Here is a 26,207-nt window from a genome sequence, read left to right on the forward strand (position 1 = left end):
TCTTGGAGACCGCAGACATTTAGCAGAGGTACTGCAAGCCACAGGCAGACTCTAAATGTCCGGTAGACTACAGACAGGTAGCAGAGGTAGTGGAAGGTACCGGTAGACCGTAGATGTCCGGTACACCACAGACAGGCAGCAGAGGTGCTGGAAGCCGCAGGCAGACAGGCGATATTTTGAAGAGAGTAGACAGGTAGCAGAGGTATTGAGGGCCGCAGGTACACAGGTAATCGAGGGACTGGAAGCTGCAGCCCGGAGACATCTTGGAGACTGCAGACATTTAGCAGAGGTACTGGAAGCCGCAGACTGACCATAAATGTCTCGTAGACTAGAGACAAGTAGCAGAGGTAGTGGAAGCCACCGGCAGACCGGAGACGTCAGACCACAGACAGGTAGCAGAAGTGCTGGAAGCCGCAGGCAGACAGGTAACTGAGGGACTGGAAGCTGCAGGCAGTCCAGAGACATTCTGGAGAGCGCCGACAGGTAGCAGAGGTACTGGAAGCCACAGACAGGAGACGTCCATTAGACCACAGACAGGTAGCAGAGGTACTGGAAGCTGCAGGTGGACAGGAGACATCCTGGAAGCTGCAGGCAGACACGTGCCTTTACTATCTGTCTGCAGTCTCCCAGATGTCTCCAATGTGCCTGCGGCTTCCAGTACCTCTGCTACGTGTCCGCCTGAAGCTTCCAGGACATCTCCTGTCCGCCTGCGGCTTCTAGCACCTCTGCTACTTGTTCCTGATGTTCCAGGACCTTTGCTACATGTCCGCCTGAAGCTTCCAGGACATCTCCTGTCCGCCTGCGGCTTCTAGCACCTCTGCTACTTGTTCTTGATGTTCCAGGACCTCTGCTACATGTCCGCCTGAAGCTTCCAGGACATCTCCTGTCCGCCTGCGGCTTCTAGCACCTCTGCTACTTGTTCCTGATGTTCCAGGACCTCTGCTACGTGTCCGCCTGAAGCTTCCAGGACATCTCCTGTCCGCCTGCGGCTTCCAGTATCTCTGCGACCTGTGTTTGGTCTTTAGGACATCTGCTAGCGGTCTCCTATCTGATGTGTCCTGTGTGCCTCACCCATCTGTTCCACCAACGCCCGTGTGCCCACCCAGGCCTTGGGCTTAGAGAACCCGCCTCACCTAGTGAGCCCTTGACATTTAGCTGGCATCGTTCTGTGTGATACCGTCACCGATCGACGCGTTATGGACAGAAATCTGCTGGTGTGAACTTTGCTTAATTAAATTGTAGGTGAAAAAAGTAGCACATGAAGCTGAAGGGGTTAAAATATAGGATAAGGCAAATGATTTATTATTGCAACTCCAGTCTTCTTCCCGTTTCAATGTTTTCCTGCGCTTGCACATCCTCTGCTTGTTCTGAGCAGGCGCCGCGCTCCAGGTTTATTAGTGACCTCTGGAGACTCTCAGAAGTGCCGAGTGCTGCCGAGATCGGGATCACTTAACCCTTTACTGGAGCGTCCAATAGTTTAAGAGCAGATTGAAAACTGGGAAAGAAAGAATCGATATTCTGCACTTACTCTGCAATGTTCACTGCAATTTAAAGGGAATGTGTCATCCGAAACATGGCCTATTCTACTATATGTATTTTCTGAACATTTTTGACTTTTTTTTTTTTCCCCCATATCACAGTTCTCATTAAAATGCAGATTTTTTTTTACATTTTTTTTTAAACTCTAACCTGCTGTTATTTCGAGAGACAACACGTAGATTAACAGCAGTGAACTGTCCCCGATCCTAGCTTTTGTATTGAAGCATCTAATGAGTGTGTACAAAGGTAATTGTGAAGGGAGGGGGAGGAGGTGAGCTGTGACATCACCTATTGTGAATGGTGGATCCTGTGTTATCTACTGTATATAGAGGTGTTACCAGTCATTGTACAAGAGGAGGAGGTGAGCTGTGACATCACCTATTGTGAATGGTGGATCCTGTGTTATCTACTGTATATAGAGGTGTTACCAGTCATTGTACAAGAGGAGGAGGTGAGCTGTGACATCACCTATTGTGAATGGTGGATCCTGTGTTATCTACTGTATATAGAGGTGTTACCAGTCATTGTAGAGGAGGAGGAGGTGGAGGTGAGCTGTGACATCACCTATTGTGAATTATGGATCCTGTAATTGGCTGAGCTGGAATTTTGAAACTAGTGACCAATGTGGCTTGGGTACTCGTTGAAATGTGAGCGGGGATGGGGGGGGGCATCGGGGAGAGTGGGTACAGTTGTTTTTATTTATTTTTTTAACACTTTGCAAACACATTTTTCTCCGATAAGATATGGCTGCTGTATAAGGTGATGTTCTTACATTTTTTATGTCTGTGTTACAATAGATTTCCATTTCTTTTTAAGGTTTATTGGCCTCGAAAGCCGTGGTACTGGATGATGCCGAAAAGAAGCAGAAAGCCACCGAAAAGCCTGCAAATCAGGAAGAGGTATGAAATGGGCGAGTGCGGACCCGGGTCAGGGCTGCACCTTACTGAACCGTAAACCCGCGCCGGTCTCCGATGCACAAGTAACAGGGCTGTGTCCCCAGTATCGCACATCGCCCCCACGCCCCCGCTCACTCTCTCATGTCCATATATACATTTACAAATACTTCGCTTTGTCTGGCCTCCGCTGGGTGCTGCGTTGCATTGTCATTTGCACCAGCGTTTAGCACAGATGTTCGACAATCGGAGGTGATCAGCAGACGGCTGAATTAGATAGAAGTGCAGCTCTGGATGTGACTTTTCTGTATACGGGAGGTAAAGCAAAGTATTTTTATATATGTAGAGATAAGCTCAAAAAAGAAAAAAAAAAGTATCAAAAACTGGTGCAAAAATCAATCAGTATTACAGGTGTTTGGTATTCTATGTCAGAATTTGGGACATTCCTTCTATATTTCCAGATTTTTCACTTTTTTTGTTTTATAGATCTATAGCAAATCATGAACTGATTTAATGTAAAAGATGCATAAAAAGTGTATAATTAGGTCATGCTTTAATATATATATATGTGTGTATGTGTGTGTGTGTGTATGTATATATATATATAAAATTTATTTATTACAGTCATGGCCGAAAGTAATTTTTTAAATTCCACAAAATGAAGTCTTTCTCCCAGAGAATTATTGCAGTTACCCATGTTCTCAGAAACACATGTTTATTTCCTTTGTGTGCATTGGAACAACACGAAAAGAACTGAGGAAAAAAAGATAAATTGGACATCATTTCTCACAAAACCCCAATAATGGTCCGGACAAAATTGTTGGCAGCCACAACTTAATATTTGGTTGCGCGCCCTTTGGAATAAATAACTGCAATCAGTCGCTTCCTATAACCATCAGCTTCTTACGCCTCTCTGCTGGATTTTGGACGACTCTTCTTTTGTAAACTGCTCCAGGTCGCTCATATGTGAAGGCGTCTTCTCCCAACAGCAATTTTAAGATCTCTCCACAGGAGATCAATGGGATTTAGATCCGCACTCATTGCTGCCACTTTAGAACTCTCCAGCTCTTTGTTTCCATCCATTTCTGGGGGCTTCTTGAAGCATGTTTAGGGTCTTTGTGTTGTTGAAAGACTCATGACCTAAGATACATACACAAATTTCTAACACTGGACACTATATTATGACCCAAAATCTTTTGGTAATCTTCAAATTTCAAAATGCCTTGCACACAGCCAAGGCACCCAGTGCCAGAGGGAGCAGAACAAGCCCAAAACATCTTTGAACCTCCATCGTATTTGACTGTAGGTACAGTGTTCTTTGCTTTGTAGGCATCATTCCGTACATTTTGGCAATCTGCAGTCTAGCATTTTATATATCTGTGTCAGCAGTGGGGTCCTCCTGGGTCTCCTGCAATAGCGTTTCATTTACATGTGAACGGATAGTTTGCGCTAACACTGATGCCCCCTGAGCCTGCAGGATAGCTTAAATTTCTTTGGAACTTGATTGGGGCTGCTTATCCACCATCCGGACTATCCTGCTTTGCAACCTTTCATCATTGTTTCTCTGCTGTCCACGTCCAGGGAGATTAGTTATAGTACCATGGGTTGTATACTTGATTATTTTACGCACCGTGGACAAAGGAACATCAAGATCTCGGGAGATGGAGTTGTAACCTTGAGGTTGTTATTTTTCAGCAATTTTGGTTCTCAAGTCCTCAGACAGTTCTCTTCTCCTCTTTCTGTTCTCCATTTTTAGTCTCACAGACACACAATGCAAAGATTGAGTCAACTTCTCCCTCTTTTTATCTGGTGTCAGGTGTGATTTTCATATTGCCCACACCTGTTACTTGCCACAGGTGAGTTCGAACATGCATCACATGCTTGAAACAAAATTGTTTACCCACAATTTTGGAAAGGTGGCAATAATTTTGACCAGCCCGTTTTTGGAGTTCTATGTGAAAATATGTCCATTTTGCCTTTCTTATTTCAGATTATTATTTTTTTTTGTGTTCCAATACACAGACAGGAAATAAACTTGTGTATAACAAACCATGTGTAATTGCAATAATTTTCTGGGAGAAATACTTCATTTTCTGGAACAATTTCAAGGGTGTCAACACTTTTGGCCAAGACGGTATATTTTTTTAAATTTATTTATAAAAAAAAAAAAAATAATTTTAGCATTTTTATTTGCCCTCTTTACCTCTAAAGAAAAAAATGAAGCACCTCTGCATTAAACATGTCCTATGATTTTTGCTTACACTTCTCCATGGTAATATAAGGGAAATAAATTGTATGCAAACTCTATGTAAATGAATCCTGAGGTCTTGCTGTCACATAGTTTTATCCCATAATTAACGCTAAAATACATTCGATAGGTTAGTCAGAAGTAGAGGACAGAAACGAGAGTGTCGTTCAAGATCAGACTACACAGGGTTTTTGTTGTCTGTTACCATGACGATGCATAGATCTGTATAGAAGCTGTAGAGCTAAAGAGGAAAGGAAATTATTAATCAACTATTGCAGAGATGCCTCATTTTTTTATTTTTATTTTTTACACTGATACAATGTAAATGTTTGTGAAGGCGCAAGTAGCCTCTATCTAATCAGTTGCAATTAGATTGTAAGCTCTTCCGAGCAGGGACAATCATTGATCCAAAGCTCGTTATTTTGTCACCTATTCTTCGTATTTTATTACTGTTTTTGGCCTTGGACATTGTAATAATTCATTAGGTTATTTGCCGCCTGCATTACTTGCTCCTCGTCAATTGACAAGCTGCATTTTTTTTTTCCCGCCCAACTTTGTGTTTTTCTCCATGTCATATAGACAAAAAACAACCCCCCCACGCCAAACTGTTTAACCCCTTATAAGGCTTAAGCTATATGTAGACATTTGTAGTAATACAGATTGATTTAACATCTACAGTTTAGAACATTGCGTATAAGTTAATGGGGGTTGTCCCGTAAACATAACGGGAGGGTCCCGACCATTGAAACGCCTTCCGATCACCAGAATGGGAGATCCAAAGTCACTGTTGTAAATGAAGAGGTAGTGGTGCTCGATTTACTTTCTGTACGAGTGGTGCTAACTTAGGCTCCATTTACACAAAGAACTGGCAGCCCTCCGTTTGGGGCATTTACGGTGGTCTCTGTGGCCTTACTTTTCATTGTTCTTAGGTTTATCATATATTCTGGTGATAAATGGAGTTTATATGATAAACCTTTAACCCCTTCATGCACCCTGACGTATACACCGCCTTCCAAATTATTGTCACGGCACTGTTGTAGGATATCCCCAGGGCTAGGGGCGCCCTAGCTATTCTTGCTTCCCAGATTACTTCTGATGGTGAAGATGACAGGGCCACATGCCTTGCTGAGCTCCTAAATCAGCCCTATATCTGTCCCCTCTCCCTCCCAGGAAGTGGGCAGTTGTAGTGTATAAGAATAAATCAGACTAATAAGGGAAGACGTACAGGGATAAATAAAAATACCAGTCATACAAATATGCACTCACAAACGAGAGAGTGGGACACTGGGAAGTAAAGGAAGGAAAAAACAAATAGGAGAGGATGAGGAAATGCACACAGACAAGTCACCAATCAGTCTTTAGAACAAACACTCCAAACGCCTTCTCAAACAACCAACACCTCCAACTCCAGAACCAAGCAGTATGAAACTAACACTGGCAATCCCTGATTGCCAGAGGAGAGTATATGTAGGAGAGGGGAGTGACCAACACTGAACAGCTGAGACTATCAAAGCAGGAAAGCTCAGAAGCTCTCAAATGAACAGATTAACCCCTGCACTGCTAGCGGAAACCTGCACTGTTTAATATGATGGTGAGGTGCTTCTAATCAGTGCAGAACTACGTGAAATCTGATGCCGTGGTCTTCTGGCCCCTCTCCGTCGCGGTAAACCCGTGACAACTATTATGCAAATTATGTTTTTCTCTGATTTCTCTAAATGATCGATGCAAATGAGTTCAAATCATCAACCGTTAAGATAAATCACATCCTGTACCAGTCGCTGACTCGTTTTGTTAAGATTATGTAAATGTTTTTCCTATGTATATCCCTATCACATGGTATAAATGGCGCTATAATAATAATAATAATAACATTGATACCAAGATTTTTTTCAAAACTAAAAAAACTAGAAATTCCAAATTGTTCTGCAAAACAGAGTTCCCAAACATTTTATAGGTTGTAAAGAACTGAAAATGGTAATTTGTTGAATTTGCAGCATTAAGACGTCACATTTACTGAAATTACAAGTTTTTTCAGTCAAAAACATCATAACAGGCCAAGTTACATGTAACACAGGAGCCTTCTCTGATGTCACCTTCACAATTCTTGCATCCATTGAGCTTGGAGTTTTGGGATAGTTTCTGCTTGAATTTCTTTGCAGGATCTCAGAATCGCCCCCAGACCTGATGTTTTGATGTGATCGGACTCTCACCCTCATAGATCTTTTGCTTGAGGATACTCCAAATGTTCTCAATAGGGTTGAGGTCAGGGGAGGATGGTGGCCGCACCATGAGATTCTCTCCTTGCGGGCCCATAGCAGTCAATGACTCAGAGATTTCGTTGCAGAATGAGATGGGGCATTGTCAGCATGAAGATGATTTTTCTACGGATGGCATGGTTCTTCTTTTTGTACCATGGAAGAAAGTGGTCAGTCAGAAACTATATATACTTTGTCAAGGTCATTTGCACACCTTCAGGGACCCAAAGGGTCCTACCAGCTTTCTCCCCATGATTCCGGCCCAAAAGATATCTCCTTTTACCTCCTTGCTGACTTGGCAGCCTTGTTTGGATATGGTGGCCATCCACCAACCATTCACTTCTCCATCTGGACCATCTGGGGTTGTTTAGGGGTGGCCGAATAGTAGGGTTGTGCACAACTGCAGCCCCTGGAGGATCCTATACCTTGACGTTCACGGTTTACTCCAGCAGCTTCAAATACCTGTTTGCTGTTTTGTAATGGTATTTTATCAGCTGCTCTCTTAATCCGATTAGTTTGTCTGGCAGAACCCTTCCTCATTATGCCTTTATCTGCACGAACACGTCTGTGCTTTGAATCTGACCCAAATCCCTTCACAGTACGATGGTAATGCTCAAGTTTTTGTGAAATATCTGAAGCACTGTTTAGTGGTGGCCAGATAGTAATTTTATGCACAACTGCAGCTTCTGGAGGATCCTACACTTTAAGGTTCTTTGGACTCCAGGGGCATCAGCAGCTTCAAATACCTGTTTGTCGCTTTGTATAATGGTATTTTAACAGCTGCTCTCTTAATCCAATTATTTTTTCTGGCAGAAACCTTCCTCATTATGCCTTTATCTGCAAGAATCCGTTTGTTCTCTTTATCAGCCACAAATCTCTTTACAGTACGGTGATCACACTTAAGTTTTCGTGAAACAGCTAATGTTTTCATACCTTCTCCAAGGCATTGAACTATTTGACGCATTTCGGCAGCGAAGAGATTTTTTTCCCCCACATTGCTAGAAACCTGTGGCTGTAATAATGTGGAACGTCCTTCTAAAGTAGTTTTCCTTTAATTGGGCACCTGGCAAGCTAATTATCACATGTGTTTGAGATTGATTGCAGTGATCCAAAGACCCTAAGACGCAAACCATCCATGAGTTTATGTGAAAAAGAAGATATTACATCTTTATGACTCTTAAATGATATTTGCACAACCATTTGGAGCACAGAACCCTTGTGTTTCCATGGTAGATGCGGAGCCTTTTGAATTCCCCCGACACTGGCCATGTTGGTCTTCCTATGAAGCCTCCTATGGCCCAGGAGACCATACATTCTGCAATATACTGCAATACTGAAGGTGTATATTATCGTATAGCTGTGATCAAACAGTCACAGGTTTGAGTCCCATATAAAAAAAATCATTTTTACAAATAAAGTTTAATCATCTTCCTGTTCCCCATCCGAAATAAAAAAAAAATAGGAAAAATAAAAAAATAAACATTCCCGTAAAAATCAGATCTGTGAAAACATAAAATGAATTAATCCATACGGTAAACAACGTAAATAAAATAGCCGCCTGCATTTCAAGAGTGCCCCCTTCCTCATTCCAGGTGACCCCGTGAAAAGGATTGGGAAGAGGGGAGGGGGACAGTCCTATTTGTACAATTTTTTGCTTTAAAAAAAAACAAACAAACAAAAAACTTTGACTTGTTTTCCGCTTTCTTTTTATATATTATTTTATTTGATTGGTATTCATAAGAGACAAATGGTGCATAAATGATAAATGTGACCTCCTGGGGAGTTTTCCTTGTTACCTTTATAGCGGGGGGGAGGAGTACTATGTTTGTTAGAACAACTGTTTTCTTATTAAAATAGTTTTATTTGCTCTGGAAATCTAAAGCCATAAAGGAAAGAAACTTGATGCTGTAATTTTAAATTCAATTTGTCATTTTTCATGGGGAGATGACTGTTACTTCTAACATGGCTGCCTTCACTTTGATCAAGATACATATATTTAAGTACTATTTTAATAATTAAAATCTTCATGGTGATTTTACCATTGTCAGATAAAAACCAATGTATATCATGGTGCTGACACAGAAACGTCATTTCCCTTATAAGTAAGTTGCATTATGTGTTGATTTTTGCTTTTATGTACACTTCAAAAGATTATTTGTCTTTCTGTCGTTCTTCCTTTCATTCTCACTTTTTTATTCTTTTTCTTTCTCTTATTTCTTTCGCTTTCTTAGTTCTCATCCTTTCTCTTTTTATCTTTCTTTCTACTTTTTCTCTCTTTTGCTCTTTCCTTCTACCTTTTGCGCTTGCTCTTTTGGGAGCCCTTTCGTTTTGGGCGCCCTCTTTTTTTTTGGGGGGGGGCACCCTTTTTTGAGGGGGGGTGCGCAAGAGCTCGCTCGCGCTCCCTCTTTCACTCGCCCTCCCTCTCGCCCTCCCTCTCGACTTCCTCGCTCCCTCATTCACTCCCTCTTTCGCTCCCTCTCATTCTCTTTCGCTCCCTCTCATTCTCTTTCGCTCTCTCTCATTCTCTTTCGCTCTCATTCTCTTTCGCTCTCTCTCATTCTCTTTCGCTCTCTCTCATTCTCTTTCGCTCTCTCTCATTCTCTTTCGCTCTCTCTCATTCTCTTTCGCTCTCTCTCATTCTCTTTCGCTCTCTCTCATTCTCTTTCGCTCTCTCTCATTCTCTTTCGCTCTCTCTCATTCTCTTTCGCTCTCTCTCATTCTCTTTCGCTCTCTCTCATTCTCTTTCGCTCTCTCACATTCTCTTTCGCTCTCTCACATTCTCTTTCGCTCTCTCACATTCTCTTTCGCTCTCTCACATTCTCTTTCGCTCTCTCACATTCTCTTTCGCTCTCTCACATTCTCTTTCGCTCTCTCATTCTCTTTCGCTCTCTCATTCTCTTTCGCTCTCTCATTCTCTTTCGCTCTCTCATTCTCTTTCGCTCTCTCATTCTCTTTCGCTCTCTCATTCTCTTTCGCTCTCTCATTCTCTTTCGCTCTCTCATTCTCTTTCGCTCTCTCATTCTCTTTCGCTCTCTCATTCTCTTTCGCTCTCTCATTCTCTTTCGCTCTCTCATTCTCTTTCGCTCTCTCATTCTCTTTCGCTCTCTCATTCTCTTTCGCTCTCTCATTCTCTTTCGCTCTCTCATTCTCTTTCGCTCTCTCATTCTCTTTCGCTCTCTCATTCTCTTTCGCTCTCTCATTCTCTTTCGCTCTCTCATTCTCTTTCGCTCTCTCATTCTCTTTCGCTCTCTCATTCTCTTTCGCTCTCATTCTCTTTCGCTCTCTCATTCTCTTTCGCTCTCTCATTCTCTTTCGCTCTCTCATTCTCTTTCGCTCTCTCATTCTCTTTCGCTCTCTCATTCTCTTTCGCTCTCTCATTCTCTTTCGCTCTCTCATTCTCTTTCGCTCTCTCATTCTCTTTCGCTCTCTCATTCTCTTTCGCTCTCTCATTCTCTTTCGCTCTCTCATTCTCTTTCGCTCTCTCATTCTCTTTCGCTCTCTCATTCTCTTTCGCTCTCTCATTCTCTTTCGCTCTCTCATTCTCTTTCGCTCTCTCATTCTCTTTCGCTCTCTCATTCTCTCGCTCTCTCATTCTCTTTCGCTCTCTCATTCTCTTTCGCTCTCTCATTCTCTTTCGCTCTCTCATTCTCTTTCGCTCTCTCATTCTCTTTCGCTCTCTCATTCTTTTTCGCTCTCTCATTCTTTTTCGCTCTCTCCTTCTCTTTCGCTCTCTCCTTCTCTTTCGCTCTCTCCTTCTCTTTCGCTCTCTCCTTCTCTTTCGCTCTCTCCTTCTCTTTCGCTCTCTCCTTCTCTTTCGCTCTCTCCTTCTCTTTCGCTCTCTCCTTCTCTTTCGCTCTCTCCTTCTCTTTCGCTCTCTCCTTCTCTTTCGCTCTCTCCTTCTCTTTCGCTCTCTCCTTCTCTTTCGCTCTCTCCTTCTCTTTCGCTCTCTCCTTCTCTTTCGCTCTCTCCTTCTCTTTCGCTCTCTCCTTCTCTTTCGCTCTCTCCTTCTCTTTCGCTCTCTCCTTCTCTTTCGCTCTCTCCTTCTCTTTCGCTCTCTCCTTCTCTTTCGCTCTCTCCTTCTCTTTCGCTCTCTCCTTCTCTTTCGCTCTCTCCTTCTCTTTCGCTCTCTCCTTCTCCTTTGCTCTCTCCTTCTCTTTTGCTCTCTCCTTCTCTTTTGCTCTCTCCTTCTCTTTTGCTCTCTCATTCTCTTTTGCGCTCTCCTTCTCTTTTGCGCTCTCCTTCTCTTTTGCGCTCTCCTTCTCTTTTGCGCTCTCCTTCTCTTTTGCGCTCTCCTTCTCTTTTGCGCTCTCCTTCTCTTTTGCGCTCTCCTTCTCTTTTGCTCTCTCCTTCTCTTTTGCTCTCTCCTTCTCTTTTGCTCTCTCCTTCTCTTTTGCGCTCTCCTTCTCTTTTGCGCTCTCCTTCTCTTTTGCGCTCTCCTTCTCTTTTGCGCTCTCCTTCTCTTTTGCGCTCTCCTTCTCTTTTGCGCTCTCCTTCTCTTTTGCGCTCTCCTTCTCTTTTGCGCTCTCCTTCTCTTTTGCGCTCTCCTTCTCTTTTGCGCTCTCCTTCTCTTTTGCGCTCTCCTTCTCTTTTGCGCTCTCCTTCTCTTTCGCGCTCTCCTTCTCTTTCGCTCTCTCCTTCTCTTTCGCGCTCTCCTTCTCTTTCGCTCTCTCCTTCTCTTTCGCTCTCTCCTTCTCTTTCGCTCTCTCCTTCTCTTTCGCTCTCTCCTTCTCTTTCGCTCTCTCCTTCTCTTTCGCTCTCTCCTTCTCTTTCGCTCTCTCCTTCTCTTTCGCTCTCTCCTTCTCTTTCGCTCTCTCCTTCTCTTTCGCTCTCTCCTTCTCTTTCGCTCTCTCCTTCTCTTTCGCTCTCTCCTTCTCTTTTTTGCTCTCTCCTTCTCTTTCCTTTCTTCTTTGTTTTCCCCCTTCCATGGCTTCTGGTATTTCTTTTTCTCTGGGAATAATGTGACTTGTATATGATTTTGTATGTTGAGCGGCTTCTTCTGCACAGATGTGAATGTCCTCTGCTTATAGGTTTATAGGTTTACACTTTCTAGGTGTCACCTTTCTGGTTGGATGTTTTCTTATGGATACTTTGCTGCAGTATCAGGTGTATGATGATAATTGAACCATATTTTTCTTGATTTATAATCGGAATACTTTTAATAAAGCAAAACAATTTTTGTAACAGATGAGAACCCTGAACACCGCAGAAACCCCTCTTCTATGATCGTTTTACAAGTGAAGATTTTTTTTTTTTACTTCCTATCATAAATGCGTGCATTGCCTAAAAGCTTTAGTACCCAACTTAACCCTAAAATCCAGATAATTTATTCCCGTTCTTGATGGAGGAAGAAAAACAAAAAATGATAGTAGATGCTTTGTAAGCGTAAAGAATTCTAATGGTAGAGTCGCACATTCGCAGTTTAGATTTATCCTCACCGTTAAGTAGATGTTAAATCGATGGGCACAACTTCACTAATCACTTAGTATGGATGCACGATGTCGGCTGCCAGCCGGCATTATCTAGACTGCTGGTGGTCGTCCAACCAGGTCATCAGGTGGATACATTGGACTGTACAAGAGGAAATGACAGCGATCCCCGACGCAGTTGCAGCAACCTCGACTGTAAGAAATCCCACTTAAAATGGAAATGAGATTTTTATGTTTAAAAAAAAAAGTAGCATACAACACGTTTTGGGTCTCCCATGAGCCATCGTCTGGTCTCGTGAAGCAATTTCGATGCATTATTTGTAGAGGTAAAACAAAGGGGCCTTTATAAATGACGCATTGGAATTGCTTCATTACGAGACCTGAAACGCATTGTAACACAATAAACCCAATGTTGAAAAAGTGGGATTGATTAGGGCCCGGGATCGCCATCATTTCCAAATGTACAGATTGTTCTCCTCCCAACAGTCCTATTGCTCGTTGCCAAAGGGACCGACCACCGCTGCTGTCCAGGAGCGGCGACCGAACGTCCACACTTCATTCCTATCCAATTTACCAATTGAAAGGGTTCTTCCCATCTTTATAGAGGGATATTGTGGGATAGCGTTTGTAAATGCAATCAGTTTTGCAATTTTCTGCTTGCTACAATTTTCAGCCGTTTTTTAATTATTAACATTATTTTTTGTTTGTTTTTCTATGTTTTATAGATGTGACCTAATTTTCTATAGAACTGCTGATGTATGATGCATTCGATGACCGTTGAGCTGTTGTAGTTGATGTGCAATAAACTGTGTTTGTTTACTTGTCGTGGTTATAATTTAATACATTTAATAGAATTAATGTCCTGTAAAGAGGGCAAATATTCCAGTGTATGCCGCCGCTACCTTCCACTATCCGTTCTTTTGACTAAAGTCGTTCGACGGAGAAGATTTTGGATTTTGAACCCTTTTTAATAAAGAAATCAGTGCAAGTATATTGGATTTGTCGTCAAAAGGAAGAGCGGAAACCGGCTGCCGATTCTGCACACAAAAAACACGTAAACACGTACAGATTTGATCGGCGGCGATCAACAGACACCGCTGCATTATATTCTTCTGTGGTTCTGTTATTTTATAGATGCCCCCTCCCCACCTGAATTTTCCTGTTATTATTGCTATTTTTTTATGTATGTTTTTAATACAGCCCAATAGGGGCCCCAAGGTCAGACGCTAATCCACATTGTAATGTGGTGTAAATAGACTGTCGATAAATTATAACATTTAAAGGGAAACCCATAATGAATAAAAAAAAACCTCTGCAGGCAAAAAGTGTTTTGGAGGAGTTGGGAGCTGAACAGCTTGAATGTATTGTTTTGTGGGAAAAGTGATCATTTTACTTATTAAAATTCTGCTCCTTCTATGGGAATGTGTCCGCAGGGTTTTGCTATGTAATCTGTAGAAACTGAGACCTTGATTACAGCAATTTGTCACTGATTAGGCTGTGTTTTTGTTTCAATAATATAAGTGTTTTATAAGCAGGAGATTATCACTACAGGACTAGGTGTCTCATTCCTTCTGGCCCAACCCCGCCCCCAGCACTGATTGGCAGCTCTTTATCAATATACAGTGTGCACAGAAATCAGCCAATCAGTGAAATGGGCGGGATTATACACAGAAAGCAACCAATAAGTGGTGTGGGTGGAGTTATACACTGAAAGCAGCCAATAGGTGGTGTAGGCGGGGTTATAGACAGAAAGCAGCCAATCAGTGGAGTGGGTGGGATTATACACAAAGCAGCCAATACGTGATGTAGGCAGGGCTATACACAGCTCAGCATTCTGAGCTCTGCTAGATCTGCAGCAGAGAAAACTGTGATTATATCACAAGTGTAGCACCCAGTAAACAAAATGATACATCGCCGGAATCCGGGTCTCTGCCCCTGCATCACGCTGCTGACAGACTCCCTTTAAGAGTCCTGGGAGCAGTAATAAGAAATTGCCAGTTGCCTTTGACTAATTTTTGCACACCTCCAACTGCTCTACCCATCGAAAGGACCGCATGTACAAGGTGAAGGGTTCCTTTAAGTTTTTTCAGTTTACAGCAGGAGTTCAAATTCTGTAACACAATTGAGAACATTTTTGGAATTAACCCCCCCCCCCTCCCTTATTTTCCTTTTTTTTAATGCATTTTTTATGTGTTTATTTTTTTTTAGGGGCGTAGAAGGGAGTGATATTACTGCAGAAACTATTATATCCTAGAACAACAATAAAAAATGCCTGTCTTGTAGTAGTGCATTGAGAAATGAGCTTGGACGTGCAATTGGGGCGTGTCAATATACAGCCAACTATATTAATTCCTGCCCTTCACCACTTTTGCCCCTTGTTTTGACATCTCCACCCGTCACTTTATTAGATGTTTGGCCAGCCAAGGCCAAAGGTTAATCAAGGAGAAGAAGGTGGTGCAAAGTGATGAGTGATCCCACAGGTTGATTCAATCATACCGCATCGACACGCCCCCAATGCACTTCCATTCTCATTTGCATATGCCTTGATTTCTCTGCACTGGAACATTTGGCGGACTACTTTTTTTTTTAAACTATTGTTGGAGGACTTTATACCAAGTTTCAGTAGTGAAGTCGTCCTGACAATGACGAAGTTCCCTTAAAAAAAAAACAAACAAGTAAAAAAAAAACTCATCTTAAAAATTGTACAAACTTTTTCTTGTCTCTGGATTATTTTTGCATTTATTTCTGCTTTGATTTTAGTTGTTTGTTTTATTGTTTTATCTGGTAACACCTTTCTTGATTTTTATTTTAATGGGCATGTCTGTATGCAAATGTTTTGTTTAGCAATTTTGTAACGTTTCATAGTCCTACGATGTGCCGATAATGTTAATCAATTTTCTGTTTTGCATTTAAAAAAAAAAAAATACCGCAAAATTCTAAATGGTTGTAAATTATTCTTCTGCGTAACATTTCATCCATCGAGCATTCTTGGACCCGAAAAAAAAAAAAAAAAAGAGGTAAATGACACTGCTGAAAACGGACGGCGTTTCGTGATGATGCCTAATTGTGTTTTTAATGGTTGAAAAGTGTGTTTTAAAATTCCTGATTTTATTTTATTTTTCTAATGCTTAGTATTTTTAGAGAGCACAATATTGATGGCCCATACTTAAAATGGTTCAATATCAGTTTAGTGGGGTTCCATCAGGAGCAGTAGTGAGTCCCCTTCTTTGCTAAGCAGGCACAGCTCCATACATACATGGAAGTTTATCTGCAACTGAGCCGCACGCAGTACAGCCTGGTAAACAATGAAGGGGATTATACCCTTCAATCAGGTGAACTTCAGAGGTGCCAACACTCCGACATTGCCAAGCAAATATTTAAGGCTCTGTCCCAACAATAGGTCTCAGAAAGCTACTCTATAAACTTTGAAAAAATCCCTAAACTCCTCTCATTTTTGCAGTTTTTTTCCATTTTGCACTACAATGCTCTATTGCAGAGATATTCACTATTGGAGAACAGTATGTGAAATCTCTGCTTGCAGCCAACTGGGCGTTCTCTCAGAGTTATCTTTGGGGGGGCGTTTGCTTTCACCCCTCCCAGATGTTGCCGAATATAGCTTGATCACAGATATTTTTTTTTTGTCCTGATGAAGAAGTCTGTAGTACTTCTAAACGTGTCGAATTAATAAAAGAAAAGTCGCTATTACCATTTGTCCGGACTGGGATCTATTGTATTGTTGACCATTTTGATCATTATCAAATCCTCCTCATCTGTGAATCACAGTTCCATATCTGATCTAGCAGTCTCTGACCTTGCAAAGATGTGATTGGCATCATCTTGCAGGGAGACGTGAAAACACACGCCTCCAGAGAAGACTCTGTAGAAGCTCCCAGTTGAACTGCAAGCAGAGATTTCACATGCTGCGCTCCAAAAGCAACAAATGTGGATATCTCTGCAATGGAGCAACATAGCGGAAAGCGGAAAAGAGCGACAGAATCAGGAGAGCACAGGGATTTTTATTTTAAGGAAGACACTAAAACATTTCAGAATATAAATATTTATTCTCTGTTAGTTGCAATTAAACTATTTCACTTGCATATATATTTGACAAAAATCAGCAATTTATGTCTAATTTTTTTTGTGCAGTTAATATTCTACATAATTTTACCTTAATTTATCTTTATCAATGGACATTTCTATCATTTGTGTTTTTTATTCTTTCTTTTTACTTTTGTGTTTCAAAGATTATCTCTCGAATCCTGTGTAATACAAATATAACTGTGATCCTTTTTTATTTTTTTTCTTCTTTTTTTATTTTTTATTTTATTTAGGCAATTACTCCCAATCCTCAGAGTCAAACTGAAGCAGATATATGCCACTCTAGTACGACAGTGAGATCTTTGCTGTTGCCGCCATCTTTGTCTGCCGGGAAATCTCGCAGCAAGAAAGACAAACAGGAGCCTGTCGACGCCACAGGGTGTCAAAAGTCCCCGTCATTATCCATTATTGATCCACAGCTAAATCAAGGCGAGGATCTGAAATTTCCAATCTCCTGTCTTCTTCCTCATGTTGCAATAAAAACTTGTTTGAAAATCTAATTGCAAAATAAGTTACGTTGCAGGGCGGGGGACAGATTATAGTTTATTTTTTATTTTTTCTGTTTAATTTTGAGTATATACAATATATTTTTTTTCTTTTAAGTTTACATTTTTACTAAGGTTTTTGAGGAGCTGAAGGAAATTAGCTGATGCCAGGCACCAAAATGTTCCTATTTCTCTAGCCATATTTTTTTTTATACTTGGTTATTCCCAAAAACTGCTGGGTGAATATGGGGGTCCGACTTCTGGGACTCCATGCGATCCTGAGATTTGGGGCTTTAGAACTCAGAGAATGTTGCTCACTGCCCCATTTATTGTCTAAGACTTCCTGAAATTTCCGAGCACTGTATTCGCCAGACCTATAGAGAATAAATGGAGTGGAGGCCACGCAGACACCTCTGCTCCATTCAGGACTGGCTTTGTAAAATATAATTTTTTTTTTTTTGTATTTTATGTATTGGTTTCTTGTGGTCTTTTTGAATATATGACCATTTTAGCTATTTATTTTTTAAATCTCTTAGTTGTGTACTAAATGTTTTTTACATTCTTAGTGCATCTAATTTTTTTGGGATAAAATATCTTGCTTATGTAAGAAATGTATCTTGACAAGCACGGCATCCATATTTCTAAAGTGTTCCCCCAATCTCAAGCAAACGGAGAGTAGCTATTTCTCGTGGGGTACCGTAATGGGTACTGGAGCAATGCCTGAGATATTCACTAAATAATTACAGCACAAAACAACTGTTAAAACCCCCCTTGGCTTGGGCTTTTTTTCCATCTCTTTCTGCCCCTCTTCTTTTGTACAATCAGAATGGTGAACCAAAGGGACATAAATAAATGCAAAAAAAAGTCGGTGGGGAAGTTGTACTGAACTGTTTGGCCACACCAAGGGTGCACCACGCTCATGGCTTGGTTTGAACAGTCATTTTGTGCTGACAAGACTCCCTTTAATTCAAACTTAACTCTTTGATTCCAATACCAAGATGTGTAGTGGTCTCTTTCTTAGTTGGTGGAATTCTTAAAATTCTTTTTTCTGGAAGCTTTTTTTTTTTTTATATATGTTTTTTTTTTGCAAAATTAAAAAAGATAAAATAGAAAGTTAAATATTAAAAACAAATTGGTCCTTTCCTGATTTTTTTTTTCCTTCAAATAATTAAAGGGGTTGTCCACTACTTTTACATTGATGCCCTATTCGTAGGATGGGGCATCAGTGTATTATCGTCCGGGATCCCGCATGCGGCAACCCCGCCGATCAGCTGTTATCGGTGCCGGCGGCGGGGCTCCGCTTCTTTAAGTAAAATATTAAAAATGAAATGTTATTACAAATAAAATTAATATTCTATTTAATTTCATTATATTAATAGATTTACGTAATTTCATTTGTCATTTTATATAAAAAGTATGTATAGTAATAAAAGAAAAATAAGGAAAACAAAACAGTAAACAAATGTTGTACTTAATTACTTTTTTTTTCTTGGTTTATTTTCTTTTATTACGGTACTTATTATTTTTTATGCAATATATAAAGTGAAAAAATGACAAGATGAAATAAAATATTAATATAATTAAAATCTATTAATTTTATTTGTAATGTTTTTTTTTTTCTTTTACTATTATTACTTAATTTTATTAGTAACTTGTTTAGTTTTACAGCATTTTTGCTATTTTTGTCTTTTGAGGCCAGGGCTTGTTTTCAGGAAGATTATTTATTTTTTTACATAATTATGTTTTAGTTATTTTAGTACATACTCACCTTTGAAAATAATCATTCAGTTTTAACTAGAAGTATAAAACTTTTTATAATAGGTTATTTTCTTCCACTTCATAGTCATTGAAAGATCTTTCTTTATAGGTGCGGAACACATCGCAAATCTTTCTAGATCTTCTGGACGTAACAATCAGAGGCGAAGATCTCGGCGTCGCACAGCTGAGACCCCTGGCGTCACGCTCCACATACCTTTCCGTGAAGAAAAAGGCCTTCTAAGTTACTCACAGACTCCGCAAGACCTTTCAATACCTAAGGGTAATTAATAAATTTAATGCGTGCCCTTCGGTCAGGGTCCACAAAATTGTTTCCTATTTACAACTTTTACAAAAAAAAAAATAATAATTCTCTGAATCATTTTAAAAATGTTTTTAACTCCATATATTTGTATGTGATTTTTTTTTTTTTTAGGTTGATCCTTTTTTTTTTTTTTTACAAATTTTGTTTCAATATCTCGGTGAATAATGTGAAAGTGTTTTTTTTTTTTTTTTTCTTTTTAACCAGTTTCTATTTTTTTTTTTTTACAATTTTTTTGGGTTGAATTTTTTTTTTTTTTGTCTGTTAAAGGGGTATTCTCATTTTCATCTCCAAGATCCTATCTCAATATGTAGTTAGAGTTATAATAATAATATTAGCCAACACCTCCAATTAAAAATGTAGTATAGTTCTTCTGATTCACTATGTCGCTTACTCCAGACTCAGGGCATTGCAGTAGCTTAGGTATCCATGGTTACAACCACTAACAGCTAACTGTCACTCTGAGTGGTCGTAACCATGGGGATACCTAAGCTACTGCCATGCTTTGCGTGTGGAGTAAGTGACATAGTGAATCAGAAGAACTATACCACATTTCTAATTGGAGGTATTTGCTAATATTATTATTATTGCACCTACTACATATTGGGATAGGATCTTGGCGATGGTAATACCCATTTGAATTAGTTTGCACAAATTGGCAGTTGCAGATTTTTTTTTCTTTTTTTTGTAACTGATTTTTTTTTACTCATTTAAAAAAACCCAAAAATTAACTCCTCGTGCTTCACTTTCAATTATTTTTTATTTGGGTGATTATTTATTATTATTTATGATTTTGGGGTTAATTTTAATAGTATTCTAAAGTGACTTTTCACTAATTCCACAATTATTTATTTATGATTTAAAAATATTTTTAACTTCTCTTCAACCAGTTCTTGATTTTTTTTTTTTTCTTTACATTTTTTTTTGTACATTTTTAGAATATATATATCTCATTCTAAACTGGTTCCTTTTTTTTTTTTTTTAACGATATTTGGGTTAAATTAATTTTTTTTTAATTAGTTTACTCCCATTCCTGTTATTTATTTATTTATTTTTTAATTTTTGTGAATCGTCTAAAAAAAAATCTTTTCAATTCATCCTGCACCAGTTTCCATTTTTTTTTTTGTTTGAATAATTAAAAAAAAAAAAAAAAATCTTTTTAAGTTGTTTAATATTTTTGTACAATGTTTTTAGGTTAAATTCTTCTTCTTTTTAAATGACTGTACGTAAAAATTCCAAGTCTTTTATGACTCTTGTTTTATTGGGAGGGGGGAGAAGTTGGGTAAGGATTCATTATTTGGGTGAATAATGGGGAAAAAAAAGTTTTTACACCAGGTTTATATTTTATTATAAAGTTATTAGAATTGAACGTGGTGAAATACTGATGTTGGTTTTTCTCTGGTTTCTCGGTGTTCTAACTTTGTGGCGATGAATGATGATATTAATAAATGATAATTTAGTGGTCTTACATGTTTTGATGTTTGATTTTACGTTACAAATGAATCCGTTTTACCTTCGCTCGCCGATCTATGAAGATGTTTTTTGTTTTTTTTTCCAGTTCCAAAAAAAAAAAAAAAAAGCCCCATAAAAAGCAACAATTTCCTGCCGTATTGAGCAGAATGTCGTGAGATCTGTCCTCCGGAACGTCCTATTGTAATACTCTATCACATTCTTTTGTTTATATAGTACCCGCTGTTGCCTTTGTGCCTCAGGAGAAGCTTGAACCTCTTGACCTAAGCCGTAACGTGGAAGTTACATCTCCCATAATCCCAGCATCCACTTACCACATTGACTGCCCCACTAAAGAAAAGGAACACTTACAATTGATAACCTATTCTCCAAAAGCAATAGCTGATGGCAGAATAGCCTCGACGTCCACAGGTAATACTCTTTGGTTTTGCAAGCGCACGGCTCCTTTCTCATTGTATGTAGCCACATGGGCAAACGGCTTAACGCATCCCACGTCTCGGAGACGTCAGGTAGGTTCTCGGCAACCTTGTGCAGCTACCGTGAGAAATCCCACAGGTAAAGCACGTTATTGGATTATTTAGCAATGTTTCATTGGTCAGGAATATCAATTTTATGTTTGACAGATTTTTTAATTTGAAGGGATTGTCCAGAGATAACTTGGGGGATCCGATCGATAGAATCTTTGCCGATCGGCAAAACGAGGAGTTTTTAATTCCTATGGGGCACTTTTATGCCCCTTTATTCCTTATGGGGGGCTGCTGGAAAAAGAGCACTTAGCTCCATAGGGAATGGATGGATCATGGTGCTCAATTACACAGTGGTATGAAAAAGTGTTTGCCCCCTTCCTGATTTCTTATTCTTTTGCACGTTTGTCACACTTAAACGTTTCAGATCACAAAACAAATTTAAATATTAGACAAAAAATAACACAAGTAAACACAAAATACCGTTTTTAAACGGAGGTCTTTATTATAAAGGGAAAAAGAAATCCAAACCTACAGGGCTCTGTGTGAAAAAGTAATTGCAAAGCTCCTCTCCACTTAAAACATAAATTATCTGTGGTTTATCACACATCTTTGTGTAGCAGAGTTCAATTTCCCTAGCCAAGCACAAGCCTAATTACTGCCACACCTGTTCTCAATCAAGAAATCGCTTAAATAGGACCTGCCTGACAAAGTGAAGTAGACCAAAAGATCCTCAAAATCTAGACATCATGCTGCGATCCAAAGAAATTCAGGAACAAATACAAACCTACAGGGCCCTGTGTAGAAAAGTGATTGCCCCCTAAACCTAATAACTGGTTGTGCCGCCCTTAGCAGCAACAACTGCAATCAAGCGTTTGCGATAACTGGCAATGAGTCTTTTACAACGCTCTGGAGGAATTTTGGCCACTCATCTTTGCAAAATTGTTGTAATTCAGCCACATTGGGGGCTTCCAAGCATGAACCGCCTTTTTAAGGTCATGCCGCAGCATCTCAGTCGTATTAAGGTCAGGACTTTGACTAGTCCACTCCAAAGTCTTAATGTTTTTCTTAAGACATTCAGAGGTGGACTTGCTGGTGTGTTTTGGATCATTGTCTTGCTGTATAACCCAAGAGCGCTTCAGCTTGAGGTCACAAACAGGTGGCTGGATATTCTCCTTCACGATTTTTTGGTAGACAGTAGAATTCATGGTTCTGTTTACCATAACAAGTCTACCAGTTCCTGAAGCAGCAAAACAGCCTCAGACCATCACACTACCACCACCATATTTTACTGTTGGTATGATGTTCTTTTCTGATATGCTGTGTTACTTCTACACCAGATGTAATGGGACATACACCTTCCAAAAAGTTAAACTTTTGTCAACTTTTCGTCAGTCCACAGAGTATTCTCCCAAAAGTCTTAGTGATCAACAGGATTTTTTTTTGGGCAAAACAGAGGGAGTCGTCCACTTACCTCTCCGACTGCCCCCTTATACCTTCCAGGACCTGGCGTTGCTATGACAGCTGGAGGTCACATGACCGCCTCCAGATCTGCCATATATGGTGTCCTGCCTGGCTCAGCCTGCAGCTGAAGCTTGGCAGGACACACTGACTGTGAAACAGTCAGCAAAGATCTCATGTAATGTAATACCTGTCTATTACATTACATGAGATCAGTGATCAGAAAAATAAAAATTAATGTCCCATACAGGGACTAAGTAAAAATTAAAAAAAAAATGTTTTTAAACTGTTAAAAAAAAATCACAAAATAAATAAAAATAAATAAATAAAATATTAAACCAATAAATCCGTATATTTATGCAAAACCAAAAAAAGTACACATATTTGGTATTGTCGCGTCCGAAACAACCCGATCTATAAAACTGTCATACTAATTAACTCCTTCTGTGCACACCGTAATAAAAATAAATAAAAAACGGAGCAAAAAAATCTGCTTTTTCATCATATCGCCAAACAAAAAGTGGAAAAAAATGCGATCAAAAAGCAAAATGGAAATAAAAATGGTACCGCTGAAAACGTCATCTTGTTCCGCAAAAAAAAAGCCACCATACAGCTCCATCAGCCGAAAAATAAAAAAGTTATAGCGCTCAGAATAAAGCAATGCAAAAAATATATTTTTTCTATAAAATTGTTTTATTGTGTAAAAGCGCCAAAACATAAAAAAAATATACAGTAAGTGTAGTATCGCTGTAAACGTACTGACCCGAAGAATAACGCTGCCTGATCACTTTTACCACACGCAGAACGGCATAAAAAAACCCCTCAAAAAACAATTCCTGAATTGTTGGTTTTTGTTAATTTTACCTCCCAAAAAACGGAATAGAAAGCGATCAAAAAATGTCACGTGCCCAAAAATGGTACCAATAAAAATGTCAACTCGTCCCGCAAAAAACAAGCCGTCACATGACTCTGTCGGCCGAAATATGGAAAAATTATAGCTCTCAAAATATGGCGATGCAAAAACTAGATTTTGCAAAAAAAAGCGTCTCTTAGTGTGTGACAGCTGTCAGTCATAAAAACCCGATATCAATCTGGTATCTCTGTAATCGCACCGACCCGAAGAATAAAGTAATCTAATCAGTTATACCGCACGAGGAACGGCGTAAAAAATAAATAAAACCAATTCTTCACCTGCTACTGATTTGTTTATTATGGCTCCCAAAGATCGCGGTAAGGCTCTGCTCACATTTATCCTGCGCTCTGCGCTGAGCACTTACACCAGAGTTTCCGTGTAAATCTCTGAAATACGTGATTCAGACGGAACCCATGATGGAAGATTCCCTGTAATGAGGCAGATATAGGCCACTGTGGATGCCGTCTGGCCTGTGATCCCACGGTGTCATTTGTTTTAGGCGTGCATAAAAGTGCGGTTGGCCCCAGTTTTGTTCACTTCAGAAAAAAAGGACACCACTAAACAGAGGCCAGACGGAGTTCAGAGTAACTCTGCTGCCTCATTACAGTGAATGGATCCCGCAGGGGTTTCATCTGAATTACATCACTTGGAAATTTAGATGGAAACCCCGATGTAAGTGCTCAGCCTAGAGCGCCGGATAAATGTTACATAAAATGTTCCCAATAAAAGCATCAACTTGGTCCTCAAAAAAGCTAGTCCCCACTCAGGTCCATCATCTGTTAAAAATATAAGGGACTTCCAAGTTACTGGTAGCAGAAAGGCTCTGGAAAAGCGAAATGACCCTTGCCCCCCAAAAGAAATTCAGAAAATTTTGTGCTCCCAAATTCAAATGCCTATTCTACAATAATATGTTCTCCAATTGTCAAATAGCACTCCGTCCCTCCCAGATCTCGCCGTATGGCTGAGCGGTACGATGCAGCCACATATGGGATATTGACACTTTTAGAAGAAATTGTGTGACCCATTTCGGCACCATTTTTACCCATTGCCCTGTGTGAAAATGTAAAATCTGAGGGTAAAACATTTTTTTGTGGTAAAAATATAATTATGTTTTTTTCACTGCCCAATGGTATAAATGTAAAATTTAAAAAATACTCACTACTTCCCTAGATGAATTCCTTGAGAGGTGTAGTTTACAAAATGGGGTCACTTGTGGGGGTTTCTGCTGTTTCGGCATGTCAGCGACTCTTCAAATGTGACGTGGTGTCTGCTGCCTATCCCAGCCAACATAGCGCTCCTTTCTCTTCCGAACCCTGCCGTACACCAAAGCAGTGGTTTGCCTCCACATATGGGGTATCAGCGTGTTCAGGAGAAATTGTACAACAAATTTCATGGTGCAATTTATCCTGTTACCCTTATGATAATACAAAATTAAGGGATGAAAAACGTTTTTGTGGGAAAAATGTGAAAATTTTATTTTTACAGCTCATTATTATAAACTTCTGTGAAGCACCTGGGGGTGCAAGGTGCTCACCACACATCTAGATAAGTTCCCTAAGGGGTCTAGTTTCCAAAATGGTGTCACTTGTGGGGGGTTTCCACTGTTTAGGAACATCAGGGGCTCTCCAAACGCAACATGGCGTCTGCTAATTATTCAGACAAATTTTACATTCAAAAAGTCTAATGGCGCTCCTTCCCTTCCGAACCCTGCAGTGCGCCCAAACAGTGGTTTTCCCTCACATATGGGGTATCAACGCGCTCAAGAGAAATTGCAGAAAAAAATTTGGGGTCCATTTTTTCCTGTTACCCCTGTGAAAATAAAAAAAATTGGGTCTAAAGTAACATTTTTGTGAAAAAAGTTAAATGCAAATTTTTTTCTTCCACGTTCCAAAAATTCCTGTGAAGCACCTGAAGGGTTAATAAAGTTCTTGAATGTGGTTTTGAGCACCTTGAGGGGTGCAGTTTTTAGAATGGTGTCACTTTTGGGTATTTTCTGTCATAAAGACCCCTCAAAGTGACTTCAAATGTGATGTGGTCCCTAAAAATTTGGTTTTGTAAATTTTGTTGGAAAAATGAGAAATCGCTGGTCAACTTTTAACCCTTATTGCTCCCTAACAAAAAAAAATCTTGGTTCCAAAATTGTGCTGATGTAAAGTAGACATGTGGGAAATGTTATTTATTAACTCTTTTGTGTGACATATCTCTCTGATTTAAGGGCATGAAAATTCAAAGTTTGAAAATTGCAAAATTTTCAAAATTTTCGCCAAATTTCCGATTTTTTCACAAATGAACACAAGTGATATCGAAGAAATTTTACCACAATCATGAAGCACAATATGTAACGAAAAAACAATCTCAGAATCAGTGGGATCCGTTGAAGCGTTCCAGAGTAATTACCTCATAAAGTGACAGTGGTCAGAATTGTAAAAATTGGCCTCATCACGAAGGCAAAAACAGGCTCTGGAGCGAAGTTGTTAAGTGTGAAAAACATGCAAAAGAATAAGAAATCAGGAAGGGGGCAAACACTTCTTCACACCACTGTAACTGGCATAAAAGTTCTCTGTTCTGCTGTTCATTGCGGGTCCCAGTGGTCCACCCTTCCCCCGATCAATAAGTTATCACCTATCCTGACAACCCCTTTAGTCAGGCAACATACCCATTTTACTAGTAACGCTTTTTGCTTCTATTACATTATATTATTTTTGGACGGACCCTTACACAGCAAAAAAAGTATAGCTTGAGGGAGAGGTTTCTGCTGCAGTTGACGTTGTGACGCTGTGAGAAATGCTGCTACAAGACTAGAATCACACCAGGTAACTATGACTTGTCAAAGGGACGGAAAAAGAACCAAAAGACGCAGGTTAGACACAATATAGGG

General features: G+C 39.8%; 1 protein-coding gene across 2 annotated transcripts in view; it reads left to right on the forward strand.

Moving 5' to 3' along the window:
* Positions 1 to 26,207, forward strand: part of PHF20L1 (PHD finger protein 20 like 1) — a 114,428-nt gene that overhangs the window by 48,898 nt on the left and 39,323 nt on the right. For both annotated transcript variants that reach the window (XM_073679905.1, XM_073679906.1), the window contains exons 8-11: positions 2,356 to 2,438; positions 16,693 to 16,888; positions 18,812 to 18,982; positions 20,708 to 20,902. In XM_073679905.1, the coding sequence (XP_073536006.1) occupies positions 2,356 to 2,438; positions 16,693 to 16,888; positions 18,812 to 18,982; positions 20,708 to 20,902 (645 nt within the window). The remainder of the gene's footprint in view (positions 1 to 2,355; positions 2,439 to 16,692; positions 16,889 to 18,811; positions 18,983 to 20,707; positions 20,903 to 26,207) is intronic.

This window comes from Phyllobates terribilis, unplaced genomic scaffold (genome assembly GCF_046119375.1).
Source record: "Phyllobates terribilis strain yellow unplaced genomic scaffold, ASM4611937v1 Scaffold_4__5_contigs__length_816908805, whole genome shotgun sequence".
Classification (NCBI taxonomy): domain Eukaryota; kingdom Metazoa; phylum Chordata; class Amphibia; order Anura; family Dendrobatidae; genus Phyllobates; species Phyllobates terribilis.